This window comes from Chaetura pelagica, unplaced genomic scaffold (assembly GCF_000747805.2).
Source record: "Chaetura pelagica isolate M959 unplaced genomic scaffold, ChaPel_1.0 scaffold399, whole genome shotgun sequence".
NCBI classification, from domain to species: Eukaryota; Metazoa; Chordata; class Aves; order Apodiformes; family Apodidae; genus Chaetura; species Chaetura pelagica.
This window is the reverse complement of record NW_009970719.1, coordinates 53,074-67,860: the sequence shown is the minus strand read 5'-3', so window position 1 is coordinate 67,860 and position 14,787 is coordinate 53,074. Positions and strand designations below refer to the sequence as shown.

At 37.7% G+C, this 14,787-nt stretch overlaps 1 protein-coding gene across 1 annotated transcript in view; it reads right to left on the bottom strand.

Moving 5' to 3' along the window:
• Positions 1 to 14,231, bottom strand: part of PNISR (PNN-interacting serine/arginine-rich protein) — a 15,444-nt gene extending 1,213 nt beyond the window's left edge. The window contains exons 1-10 of the mRNA XM_010006322.1: positions 13,886 to 14,231; positions 12,494 to 12,679; positions 9,299 to 9,522; positions 7,679 to 7,865; positions 7,234 to 7,424; positions 6,500 to 6,637; positions 5,372 to 5,471; positions 4,606 to 4,659; positions 3,162 to 3,332; positions 9 to 564 (exon numbers count right to left, since the gene is read on the bottom strand). Of these exons, the coding sequence (XP_010004624.1) occupies positions 9 to 564; positions 3,162 to 3,332; positions 4,606 to 4,659; positions 5,372 to 5,471; positions 6,500 to 6,637; positions 7,234 to 7,424; positions 7,679 to 7,865; positions 9,299 to 9,522; positions 12,494 to 12,679; positions 13,886 to 13,973 (1,895 nt within the window). The 5' untranslated portion in view covers positions 13,974 to 14,231. The remainder of the gene's footprint in view (positions 1 to 8; positions 565 to 3,161; positions 3,333 to 4,605; positions 4,660 to 5,371; positions 5,472 to 6,499; positions 6,638 to 7,233; positions 7,425 to 7,678; positions 7,866 to 9,298; positions 9,523 to 12,493; positions 12,680 to 13,885) is intronic.
• Positions 14,232 to 14,787: the final 556 nt, after the last annotated feature.

The following is a 14,787-nucleotide window of genomic DNA, read 5'->3' as shown; positions in this document are numbered from 1 at the left end:
TGTCCCGCGAGCGGCTGCTACTTCTGCGCCTGTCCCAGCTCCTCTCTCGGGAAGGACTCCGGTTTCTTCGCCTCTCCCCTCTTTCAGCACTGCGATTTCTACTAGGTCTTCTCCTTTCCCTTAGTTTCTCCCTGCTCCTACTCCTCTCCCTCCTGTTCCTGTGGGTGTAACTCCTGCTTCGACTGCGCCTCACCTTATGGGAAGGTGTCCTACTGCGGCTTTGTCTCTTCTTCCTTTTAGGAGAGGAAGAAGGCGAAGAGCTGCGACTGCTACCTGAGCTGGTGCTGTAGGATGAACTAGATACAGTGCTGCTACTGCTACTGCTTCTGCTGTTGCTGCTCGTGCTACCACTGCTAGAGCTTCTTGACCCACTCCTTCCTGCCCTCTCTTTACCCTCTTTTTTAAGTTCTAGATCAGGTGCGACTGCATTTGGAGATCTTTTCTTTTCGTGAACTGTATCTGCTTCAATTTCTTTTGCCTCCTGTGATGCTGAGTTACTGTTTTGTTCTTTGTTGATAAATTCATTCATCTCTTTTGAAACTTTCTCGTGTTGTAGCTTTTCTTCTGGAAAAGTAAGTGTACAAAAGAAAATGGCAATTAATGCAATGTGCAATAGGTCAATAAATGCCATACAGTTACTTTTGGCAAACCCAAATTTCCAAGCACCTTTCATAATACTTAAGAATTAATGCACTGTCTGCCATCATGCCAATTACCTACCAAACTAGTTACATTCTATAATTCTAGAAAAGCTGTCCTTTTGGTTTAGAAACAGTGCACAACCCAGTCCCTGATCTCTTTTAATGTTTCAGTGGTTTGAGATAAAGTTCTCAAATGAATATCCTCAAGCACCAGAACTTCCACATTCATCTACACACACACACGGACACACTCACACACTTTTTCCTCCTGCAACCTTGCTACAAACCTCATTTTCCCCTTCTCCTTCCTACACCTGCAGCTGTGCCTAAGGTTCCTGCCTCCTTTCCAGCCCTGTTAATCCAGGTTTGAGTGATCACTGGCTGGTCTGAAGAATCTGCATTTCCCACACAGTGCATGGGGTGGCCTCTAAACCTCAGAACAATGTTGGCTGACCCTGTATGTTTTGCAGGCCTCATGACCCAAAAGTCTTACACAAGTGCCTTCTGCTGTAGTGATGCACATTTGGTTTTTTAAAGAAAATACCAGTTTATGGCATTTTCCAAGGATAACTTAATTGAGTCCTAAAAGATAATGAGGACAAGCAATTGACATTTGTCCCCCAAGTTTTTAACAGCTCTCATAGCAAAGGAATACCAACAACGGGAGAAAGAGGATTAAAAAGAGACTTGTAGATAATTCTTTGCTCAGCTCAAAAGTGAAGACCACGCCATTTAATAGAGATAGGTGGTGAAGCTCTTACAAAACAAAAAGTTAATGTCAGTTGAGATTGTATCTAAGCTGGGTAGTCAGCAAATACTACAAACATGGGAAGAAAACAACAGAAGAATTAAAAATACACTCATTGAAAGTAAATTAATGAATATCAGGCTAAAATTTTCATATAGCAAAATAGACATTCAGACCTTTGGAACATTCTCCAGAGATTTTCAACATTAAAAAGAGCTTCACTTGTTTCTATTCAACCTAGGATCCTTTGCATCATTGGCCAAGTGTATGTCTCCTTCCCATTTTAAATTGAACCCAGAAAAAAAACACACAAAATTTTTAGCCAAAAAGTGGCCTTTTGATGTGGCCTCTCAGGTCTTGAATTAACTAAGGGAATAAACACTGCACCCAGAAACCCAGGGTGATCCAAATGGCAACAGATGGTTAAATCTAATTCAGAAAACAATTCCAACTTGTGCCCAGATTATTAGGTAATACAAGCAGAAGTCAGTGCATGTTGGAATATGCTGACCTGTGTATTTGAAATCTTCTGCCTTTCCTAAACACTGTTATAAATCAGTCCCTGCATTTAGTATTCTTCAGATGTACAGAATCTTCAGATTCTTTGGATGTCTAAGATCAGCTTGTATACTCTCAATTTCTGCCAACAGCCCCATGGGGACATCCCCAAACTGGCATCTGGTCTCCTACACTAGGAAGACAGAGCTCCTAGGCTACCACTCAGAAACTCTTCATACAGGTGTTCTTTTATGTAGAAGTCTTAAAACACTCAGAGGGAGACAGGAATGTTAAGGGAACGAAACATTTCACTAGTCGGGCCTTTTCTTAAGGGATCCATATGTTGCATTTCTAGGCTTTTAAAATAAAAAGGAGGAAATCATCCATCTTAAAATAAGATGAAAGTATGATGTCATAACAGAACTTTCTTTCTCTTCCAGCTTATGTACTTAGATAACAACCTGTTACCATTGTGTTCATCTGTTGATCCAGACTGCTCTTCAGCAGTGTAAGGTGACTCTGATACCATTTTGACCTACATTATTGGTACAAACAGATAAACCTCACCTTGTATGAAGAAGCAGAAGTAACTAATAGGTTAATTTATTATTTTTTTTAAACCAGGCCTGCCAGTTTCTCAGAGGCTAAGTGTCAACTGACTGGCTTCAATCCTCTCTCCCCAGTATTGGGTATGAGGACACAGTTACAAAGCTGCAGCATATGGACACAAACCTCAACTACAGCTGAGATCAGTAAGTTCAAAGAAGCTGCAGACTCCCACTGTACATTCTGAAAGGTTCATTGCTCAACATGATGTAACAGAAAAGCAAGTCTTTCAGATTATGTGAAACATGCTTCATATGCTTCAAGTACACAACTTTGAGGAATCAGGTTCATCTAGACTGCAGCCTGGTGCAGAAAGGTAAAAAGTATCCATCCCCCAATCACAAATGAGATTTTAAAAAATATGTATTATACACACAGATGAATTTTTATAAAGAGATACTCCTATTTACATAGCACAATAGCTACAGTATGTAGATGCATATGCACGATGTCTGCTCTTTTAATACTAAAATACAATAGTTTATGAAAAGCACTACATGGTTGAGTGTTTTTTTTTTCTATTAAAAGTAAACCCCATTTTCATCAAACATAATTTTTGTTAAAATGTTTAAGTTTGGCTTAAATTGTGTTTTCTCTCTCACCAATTTACATATACTAAGTAGTAAACTCCATATACAGCAGCACAGGAAGGAGATAACATGGTTTACCTTCTAGCTGTTTTTCTAGTAGTAGTTGCTGTTCTCTCTCTTTTCTCCAAAATGCTTCCTGTTTTTGCCTGATTCTGTGTCGTAATTCCTCATCATCAGTATCAGATGATTCAGAGCCTCTGTCACTCCTCTCATCTTCACTGTCTCCTGATCCATAACCACCCAGTCCACCTGCGTGCATAAAGTCCAGTCTATCACGAGGAAAGGTTAAGTTTTGTTCTTAATATTTCTGCGGGGCAAAGAGGAGAGTAACATTGCCCTTCCTTCACTTCCTCTTCTCTGAAGAAGTCACTTTATTCTGGTAAGTGCCAATGTTGTTTGGCTGGTGTGAACAAGGCCCCCATATAAGCATTGATGCTCACTGTCTGGGTTCTACTCCTTCTGGAACAGCTCGTTTATTTTCGGCAAGCAACCGCAGCAATCACGGTACTTCTTCCATTGTATGGAAGGGCAAAAAAGCTCCCTGCAGAGATCGTGACAGTGCCTGCCCCTGTATGGCAACCAGGGAGAAAATGCCTGGGACCTTTCCCAGAAGACATCTCTGAAATGACTTCAGCCGCCTCCGTAGTCCAAGGCTACAGAAATTCTGAATTTCATGTCAATTTCTAGACAGTGATTTAGAGAACACTGCACTTTGGCCGGTACAGAAACGGAACAGGAATTTACTTTCTTCTCCCCTAGAGATATTATTAACTACTGGACTGGTAAGAAAAGATAAAGTCAATTTAAACATCTGACATGGAGATATTTTATTTTCTTTCAGTCTGAGGTTCTTTATTGAGTTAGTTTTAAAACACTCGTGATGAAAACATTCAATCTAATTAATCGGAATTCCACGTAACAAGCACATAACTGGTGACTGACACTGTTGAAGTATGGTTTGGATGATAAAAAGCAGGCTGGGAAAGGTCTTTTGCTGTTGTGTCTCAAAGCTGGAATTTCAATCTCTTTTTCCTGTGTTGTTTCTGTTAATAATGATATGGGAGCCTCTGTGCTTATGCAGCTTTTCAGTAAAATCATAGTTATAAAGATTATATTTTTACAAAGATTTTCACACTACTCTTCTATCGACTTTCCCTTCTTGTTTGGATGGATCAAAACAGGAGAAAAATATAAACCAGTATTTCTTTCTCTGAAGACTGCGTGTGCTTCTGAAACAATCATCCTTTGAAAAGTGTATTTATCTAAAGCTTTTATGGATTTTCAAAATTAGATTCACATACACTAACTCACACTGACTAGTCCTTTACTCCAAAAACCATCCCACTTACACCAGTAGGATTACCTGTGGAACAAACAAAGGTGCTGATAATGATAAAGTTATTGGAAAGTGACCCACACTCCTGGGCATTTAAAATCTGGTTTCAAAATGCAATTTCTAGAAATGCAAGGCAAGAGTGAAACTCCCCCTTTAAGCCCTCTCAAAAATAAGGAACATACTTACCGAGTCCAGTGAGGGAAGCCAGTGCACTGGACTGTGCCAGCTGTTTTGCAGGAGCTTTGTATCACATCAACAACAGGAACAACATGTTAACACAAATAGCCACGATTTCATAGTCATGAGTCTATGGTATTGTTAAATCTACTACTATTGCTGCTCTTTGGAGGGAGAGAAGAAACATTAAAAAACGCATCATCCATTTCAAACCAATTCTAGATTTTCTGACCACGAAGATACAGACTTTAACTGCAAATTAATAGTGAACAGAAAAGAACAAATTATACTCAAAAATCACTTTCCAAGTTACAGCATCTGCACATGATTTTCAAGTTTCAGTAGTTACACGTTTAGATTAACTCAGTTACATTAAAAAGATCTCTTATGTAAGTACAATACATGTTAATAGTGAAAGCAAATGAAATACTAATTGAGGACTCAAAGTTCATCTCTTTTCACTTCTGGGCAGCTAAGAACTTGAGATTAAGATGATAGCATTAAGAAACAGCTACAGCTCAAGAGCCTTTTAAAAAACAGATACCATTTTAACTAAATAAATGAATTGTATGAAAGAAATGGAATAACTGAAGTAACTCACAATACACTGCACAGGACAACAGTACATGATTACTGGATTTGAACTCTACCAAGTTGGATGCATTATACTGGAATTGTTTTTGGGGGATAACTATGGAGGTTAAATGTTCTAGAGACATGCAAATATAGAATATTCACAGAGGAAACTAAAACCAAAACAAAAGAACTGGCATACCTTTTGTTGCTTTACGGTGAACATCTTTGGCCACATAATAAATTTCTTCATTTGTGACATCTAAAAGAATCTCTGTCAGCAGCATTTTTGTCAGCATCATCTGAAGAAAAGTGTATATGCAACTGAAGGCCAAAATCTCTTGAGTTAAGTGCTGCATTCAAATTATATCCATAGAGCTTCACTTGTTTTGATGGGTACAAAAGTACCTTCCCTTACTTTAATTGTGTCTTTCAACAGGCATGACTTAAATTAAAAATCACATTTGAAATTGTTTAAATTTGATTATTATTTAAATTATAATTATATAATTATATAATTTATAATTATATAATTATATAATTATAAATTATTATTAAATTATTATTTAAATAATTAGTATGTACATCAGGAATGTACTTCAGACTGATCCCATTTTTTCTTTCAGAGAATAAAGAGTACATTTCTGTCTGGCATACTGCCTCAATACGCCAGTCCTGGCAAAAACATCAGAGGTTACTTCTATAGGAATTGATTATTAAATATTTACTACAAAGCCTGACATGTTGGTAGCTAGTTCTCCAAGCTGTTCAGTGTAGCCATGTGCTTTACAAAAACAAATTCATCAAACTTTTTAGAATTCAGGGCCTTCTTTAACAAGGTTTCAGCTGTAAAAGAGGATACAACTACAATTTCAAAGTACCATGTTTCTGCAGACAAAAGTGAAATTTTTGCTGATCTGGGACCTAGGTTTCTAGCACTTTATGGCAAGAATGCATTTAAATTCCCTTTCACAGGGGACTGAGGTTGAAGCTTAAATTTCAGATGGGTGCATATAATCATTACAAGTTTCCAAGAACTCGACAAGTTAAAAGCAAACCCAGAGAATTAATAACAATCAATGCAAAGATTGCAGCCATTACATGCCTTCACTATTGTGCAAAATTTGAGTTATGTAACCTATATACATGTGTATATGTTTCTCATACACAAAATGACAAAGAGCATGCAGGTAGAACCCTGCTTTAGTGTATGATGTCTGATATCCCTCTATCGACAGCCTCAGGCAGAGAAAAAGTATTTTACTTTGCTATATTCCAAAAATATGAGGAAACAGACAGAAATACTTAGTGAGAACTGTATTATTAATACCATTTGATACTCCTTTTCTTCTTCTGTCATTTCTGGTTCACTTTGCTCCTCGTGAGGAGCTGGGGATGGACTCCTGCTCATTTTCCCAACGCTTACAGCTTCTGTGTTTTCAGCATCTTCGTCTTCCTCGTCACTGTCCTACAAGAACAGCACCACACATTTCAGAAAACAACTCAGATGTTAAACTCATTACTTTCTATTTATGACAGTCAGCTTTATTAACTTTTTACTGAAATCTCTATTACTGCTATCATAAAACTCTTTCTTTTCTCCCCTCCTGACAAACATGCAGGTACCTCTGCACACATGCACCACATGAGACAAGCAAACATACTTGTCAGTTCACTGAAGCCAGGCACTCAGAACTGCAAACAAGTGAGGTAACTGCTAAAGTGAAAGCAACACAAGGCTTGCTAAATAGCTTCAGTGTATCTCAGCTTGTCAAGCTACTGATTTAGAATTCAAACCTTTAAAGACCATGTATATCCCCAAAATACAGAAAAGAAAAAAAAGCCCAATTCCATTGTTGTTTCTTTGCTACTACAGATCAAGTCAATCTTTTACCTTTTCAACACTAACAACTTCAAAACACCAAGTATCAACAAAGCAGCTGCTTAACTTTAAGCAACACAAGCAAAGAGATAACCAGGCATACACAGTGTTTGGAAGATACCAAAGCGTTGAGACCTTTCAGGAAATACAAACCTGAGCAAAAAGTAAACCCTTTCACTTACAAATTTACTCTTCTGAGGCAACCGTGGGCCATCCCCTTCTTCAGCCTCCTCATTTTCCTTTTTTTCTTTCTTAGACATCTGTGAACGTTGCTGCTCCATCCTCTCTTTCTCCAGCTTTTTCTGTTTTTCCCTCTCCATCTTTTCAAGGCCCTCCCGAATCCAGGCAGGCAGTGTTCTACGCTTCACAGCATCTACAGAAGCAAAGTTTACAGGTTTGTACCACCACCAAATCTTTCAACCCCCAAAGAGAAAACAAGAACAAAGAAGAAAATCCCCCACCCCACCCAAACCAGCCACACATCTGACTGTGTGGTTTTATTTCCCTTCTTTTTTACTTCACATAAAAAAAAAAAAAAGGCTTCAAATTTTTTAAATTCTTTTTAAAACACAGCTTTTCTGTTTGGGGTTGTTTGTTTTTTTTTATTAAGGAGTGGTTAACATGTACCAATCTGAGGAGGCTCCTGCTTCACAGGCATCGCAATAGGTGAACGCTGTCGATCTCTGAATGAGGGTCTTTCCCTTCGATTTTGAGGAGGTGCAGGAGGTGCTGGTGGACCTGGTGGTCCTGGTGGTCCTGGCTGCCAATAAGGTGGATGAAATCCACCTTGAGGTGGACCAAAGGCAGCCCCATGCTGAAAGAGTAATGCAGTTTATTTTTCTTCACGTGGTAACACTACATACAGCATGTGTGCAAGTCGGTCTACAGAAATCCATGCAAGGAGGCATCCATGATTTCTAGGCTACCAAGATAACTCAACCTCTTTTTCTCTGGTCCCCAAGAAAAAAGTTTTTCTTAATTACTTAATGGATAAACTTAATTTAAGCAGAGCTACTAAAGAAGTTGAAAGGGCTTCAACTAATCTCCTTTCACACTGTGCTAAACAGTAAGCCCTATCATCACCATCTATCTCCAGCAGTTCCTTGCCTGCTTATCATCAGAGCATGCAGCTAATTAAAGAGCACACATAATTAAGGTTTAAAAGCCCAGCTATGTTGGCAGTCTTTACTTGTAACTACAAGATGAGGACAAAACCAAAAGTTCCCATTTTTATTACAAAAGAATTTTGCACTGTGCACTTTCCAGTAATAACTAAGTGACATTATTAGCATGTCTGATAAAAATACTAAATGCACAAATATGCAAGTTTAGTACAGACCCTGGGTGCTCAGCAAGCTGTATACAATCCAAAAGTCACATGAGGAATACATGAGGGGGTTTTTGTTTTAATATTTGCTGCCCAGAAATGTCTAATGAAACTATTTAAGAGGAGAATGTTTAGGAAGAAAGTTACATAATTTTTATTTTTTGTTAATACTCTATTGACTATCAAGTCACTAGTGCTAGGAGCACCCTTCCACTACAGTTTCAAGTCAAGCATCCCTCTCTTATTCACCACTAAAGAAATTTTCTGAAGTATTTAGAGAAATTAATTTTAAGAGTTGGTTCTGTAATAGCAAACAAAGGAAATTCTAAAAAACTGTATTTTAAAATTATTGGCTCACTCCCTAACAATACTGCTGAACAAGTGAATTTAATAATAGAAAAAAGCAAAAAATTGGATGTGGATTTTTTTAGAAATACCATTGTTTATTCAAAGAATGACAGTAGATAGATATGGAAAAGATCAATGGATCATCCAGTCTATCTCCCTGCAAACACAGGTCTGTTCCCTATGGTACATTATGTAGTGTATTTCAGTATATATTTATGAACTTTATTTTTTTTTTCCTCCTCTTCCCCCTTTTTTTTTTTAACCACAAAACTACATAATGTTAATTTATATACTGGAACACAGGGATTTAATATTGCAGGTAACAGCCATTTCTCATTACTAGTATAGAAAAAAAAACAACAAACAAACACCCTTTGGCCTCAGAACAGAACTGAAAACTCTAAAGTCTCTTCTGTAAAGTATTTGGTAAAAAATGTATCTTAGCAGATAACAGACTCTGTAGATGTTTGTAGAACTGAAGAATGAAAGTCGCCGCTAGATGACATTAGAGGAACACATCCATGGGAGGGACTCTGCACGTCTACAATATGAAAGCAACAAATATGTTTCACCTGATAGTCAAACTGGTTCACTGGCCCCATTGCAAAGTTATCAGGAGGTGCCCCAAAGTTGTGATTGTTCTGGTTAAATATATGCCTGTTGTCAGGAGCAAATTCCCCACTGTCCTGACTGTTGCTGTCTTCAGATGGAGGAACAATTTCCATTTGACCTGGGGTTGGAGCCATCCACTGCTGATCTGGAGGGGGGTGGGGGGGCTGGTGAGGCATTCCCCATTCTGTTCAGGATTTAGAATACAATTCAATAGAAAGTTAGTACAAATCAGCAATCACTCAACATTCTTCTGTTTATCACAAGGTTTCTCACAGATGATAAAGTTATGACGAATCATCAATCTACAGGCAGTAATACACTGTTTTAATTATGTCTTCAACTAAATGAAGGAAAGATAAAAAGCTGTAGCTGAACTAAAACATCAGGGGAGGCAGAACAGGACAGACACACTAGATTTGTTTTTATAAATTCCCAATGACATTGAGTCCACCACAGCACTTTACACAGCACAAATTGTGTAAGCTGTTAAAGAACTGTTCCTGCTTCTCTATTTCTATGTTGTTGCAACTTTCAAAGCTATTTAATTCCTTTGGACAATAGACTGAAAGACCTATTATGGAAAGCAAATGGTTTTGTGAGCAGCAGAACCACTGAAACCTGCTTTCCAATGTCTTCTGTCTTGATAATGGATGATTCCCTGGATTCATCAATATCTAGCAGAGGTCCCAGCAGAAGCTACAGTCAGAAGCCCTCAAACCTAAGTTACAATTAGATAACAAGACTGCAAAGGGTTTAAGGAATGAATTAGTATCTCCTGCAGCCATAAGCTTTTTCTTCTTAGGAAATCAGTCTAAAAATTATGTCCACTGCACAGATATTTAGAACATGACAGAGGTACCTAGTAATTTTCACCAGTAACAGAATTAATACCTGGCCTCTCAGGTGAACTCCTACCTTCCATCCAGTCCTTGAAGAATACCTTCTGTCATTCTATTTTTTACTGTCCTTGCCAACTGCATTATAATTGGATCCATTTCTGTAGCAACTAGCAAGGATTAAAACAGCTTTTCTGCTTGGTTGTTCTTTTTTTTGTCTCTTCTAAGACTGTATCACTCCTTTCACTCTCACTGTCATCCTGGTTGGTCATGTTTAGCAGATTTATCAATTTTTTTCTCCAAAGTCAATACTCCTGAAGTATTCTAAGGGGCTGAATCCTTTATCCTCTAAGTACCTCTTACATGAGTTACTGTTCATAAATGTGTTAACATTTGATATTATTTCAATGCCCAGTTTACTGACTTGAAAGCTAACAAGATGCATGCAACAGATCCTGTTTATCCTTATGGAACATGAATGCCTTCAAAATTCATTGAAACAGTTGGTTTCCAGATTGCCATTTTGCTTTCTTTATTAGTAGTGCACTTTTGGATCAAAAAAATCCCCAACAAACCAACTTAGAAGGACAGGGAGAAAGATGAAGCTTTATGTAGAAACAAAGTAAGCACACAAAGAGGACTTTAGCTAACCATGCATGCTATGATTTAGTCTGTCTGCTATGATTACTTTTACACATTAAGAGTGACACTGCCTAAATTCAGGGAAGCTGGGTCATATCTGCATCACCATGGCCTTTATCAGTGTCCCCCCCAAAAATGGGAAAACAACATATTCTCTGAACCATATACCAAATGATAACAAAACACACTGGCACATTGTTTCCTGTGAACAAAAGGTGTCACATTATTCCCACTCCTAGATCCATGATGTTTCCTGTCCTGCATTTTGTGGGTGAGCCTGGGCACCTGACATTTGTAATTATCAGCAAAATGTCAAAATGTCTTCCACACTTTTACCATGCTGTGACTATCTGCAAAAACTACACTGAAGGTATCACTTTCTTTCACCTTACAGATGACAAGGAAGATCTCACAACCAGAGCACCATATGAAAAACAAAGCTGTCCAAAAATGATACAGCATTTCTTTAAAAACTTCTACTTACTATACAGAAATATGGCTAGAATACACTCTATGTACTGCCATGTAGTAAAGCTAAAATTCTTAGATGTGGCTACAACAACCCATAGGCCAGGGCAGGTAGGTTAAACTGAAGTGAAACCTGATGCCTGCCTCCCTTTTGTTATGCAGGTGTAACAACCACTAATTACATTTTAAGCCTATTAAGGATTGCACTTGGACAAACCTGAATAGTCACACTAAAAACTGGAGGTATTATTCTTTCAGTCATTAACAGAATCAAGCATGAAATGTAGTTTTCAGAGACAACAGAAGGTATGCACACTACCTTGCTCACACACTTCAAACTGCATTACAGTGCAATGACAAACTTTTCAGATTACTTTCAGAATAAAACTTCAGCAAAATGGTTAGCAGAAAATATCCCATCTCTAATCCATGTTTCTTGCCAGTGTTATTTGATGCAGTTGTAAAACGAAAATGAATTTTGGGCCAAAACAAAAATTTTGAGGAAATTATAAAGAACTGATGCTAACAGAAGCATGCAACCAACTTTAACTTACAGTAACTGAAAAAATTACACATATAACAATCAGATATGTAAGTTTAAAAGGGGAAATATTAAACATATGAAACATGTAATAAAAATATATTTTACATACAATTTTCCTCATTTCCTTTTTCAAGATTTTAAGACACCTGAAGCCAGCATCTGCTAGTTATATTTTGAATTCACTCTACATGTCAAGATCATGCCAGAAGCAGGTATTACACTACAGAAGAGGGCACCAGATACTGAAGGCATTCTGTTGCCTTCAGTGCTGCTGCTGCTCCTAGTGCAGTGGTATCAGCAACAAAACACATAAGATGGAAGAATAAGATTTGAGGAAATAATTATAACTGCAATTCATACTTCAACTTTCTACAATATTCAGGAATAGAAGAAAATTTTTGCATATGTATATGATAAAACCAATTTATTTACTATATAGATAGATTACCAAGTTGTGTTGTCAGACCTGTGTGTCTTCACTGTTACCCATTTTGTGGAACACTTGACTGGAAAGTGGCAGCTGTGACATTCAATTGATACTACTGGTAGTTTTGCATCTTGGAAGCAGAAGGACAGGGCATGTTCACACCCAAAAATGTCTGACAAAAAATGTAATTTCATTAGATGAAAAAAAAAAAAAGGAACTAATGGGAAGGAAAACAAACCTGGCTGCCACATTCTGTTGAAGTTGGGATCCCCCTGAAAATTATTATGGTTGTTTGGACCAGACTCTATTCCTGAAATATCCTGTCCGTTTGGCATCATTCCTTGTTGTTCCACTACACTCTGTTGCCCCGAGGCTTCTCGCTGAGCTATCCATGCTTGAGCTAATGCAGCCCAATCAATCTGGCCTAAGATAAACAGAAGAAATTTCAAAAGGTTAGTATTCCCATGTCTGAAGTTTAACACTGTTTCTCAATTACATGTCTTACTGCTCAAGAGAAACAGGCAATGTTTACCTTCAGCAAGTACCCTGGGAACCATTATAACTTATTCACAGTGTACAATTAAGCAAACTAAAAGGAAGCATCAAAGTGTACACACTTGCTGAAGGAGAGTTGCTCTGCATAAGTTCAAAATATCACAAGGTAGATTATTTTAAGTTCACCTTAGCCCTGAACAGGTGGTGGTACTACAATGTTTTTTGTAAGTAAATTGATTCTGGTATCAGAAAGAAATCTACATAGCATTACATTCTAAATGTATGAACAGCCAAGTCTAAGAAAGATACAGAGTTATAAATGTACATTCTGCAAGGTATACGCTTTGTATGACCCCTGATTTCTGGAATGCTATTTCATGTTACAATTCTCTCCCCCTTTATTTCTTCACTACCTTTCCTATATCAGCAGGTAAACAAACTGCACTCTCAGATGAGGACACTGGTACATCTTCTGCTCATGATGAAGTTAGGAAATCTCTCCAGTGAAGTTACAGAAATTGAAGTGACAGAAAGCCATGTGAAACCAGTGTGCCTGATCACTCTGCTCAGGTATTATATACACTCCTCCTCTCTCTTTATCCATTGCTGTATTTCTCTTGATACTTTGAATTGCTGCCAGCTCACTCTCAATTTAAGATACATTATGTAATTATTCATTTTTTGGTTGGGAAAAATTCCATATAGCAGAGAATTACCATCACTGCTGTATCATCACCTGCATTAGTACTTCTGCCACACAGGCACTGAACATAAAGCAGATTTTCTCAAATAAATTATTCATCTTGGCTAAAAATTTGACATGGATACAGATTCTGTAAAAAGCACATGAGGTCTAAATGTTGATCTCTGTGACTGGTAGTATGTTGATAATTTGGCCAGGATAATTCAGGTTGCTTGCCTGTATTTTGCATACTAACTATGTCAAGGCATTTGGAATCAATATGTCTCTTCTAATTCTTCTACTTGTTCAGAAAAGAATAATACATGTATTACCTTGAGAGTGTTACAAAAAAGCAACTACCAGTTATGCTCTGTAACAAAGGTTCAAAAATTCAAATGAAAATAGATAGAAAAAAAAAAAAAAATGAATCCACAAAGCTTTCTCCATACTTACTTGGGTCTTGCTGGTGCTGAAATGACTGCATCCACTGCTGTTGGTTCAAAGGCCATTGCTGCCAAGGTTGTCCACCTTGATCCCACATCTTTTAAGTCTTTATATAGTCTATATTTCAACTAAAAATAATAGTTGTATGTTTAAATAGATGCCCATGATATATCACATAACTGAAATTTAAATAACTGCAGATACAGTTAAGCCTTGCTAAGCAACCAGAAGCAATGCTGGCTTAATATTTTAAGCTGGAGGAAACAGTTCATCCTTTAGAGTAATATCTGAAAATACTACAGTAAGATTTGAGAAGATTAGTATGCTTTTTCTGTATTTTTCCAAAGAAATTAACTACAAAATTACATTCAAGGAGAGACAGGACAAGTTTTGAAGACAAGTAGTAATGTAACAATAAATGCAGTATACAGTAAGTCAAAGTATAAAAGACATTACTTAAATTATATCCTTGCTTATTTCTCAGGGAAAAGGTGGGTATTTTTCTAGGCAAGTGTCATGCAATGCTGTTAAGTGAGACAAAGGAAAGTCACCGAATGGTAAAACACACAGTTAACAACTGCACTGGAGAACTGCACAGGTGTCTGCATTCATTTTATGCATTGTGCAGGCTCATCATTTCTAAATAATATATTGCCTTCAAATCTTAGGATGAAAAAAAAATGTCACTGCATGTCACTGCACACTCCCTACATGGTCCCTTCAAATCCTGAGAAACTTTTTTGGTGCAGTGCTGTATTTCCCCATTGAGCAGACAGCAGCAGACTTAGGATCCGACAGCATGGAAGCTCCACAACCCACTTTAAGGGAAGCCCCAAGACCAGCTTTGCAGGAATGTGACGAGGCTCAACAGTCTGCCATGTAGGTATGCCTATAGTGGCATACCAGTTCCT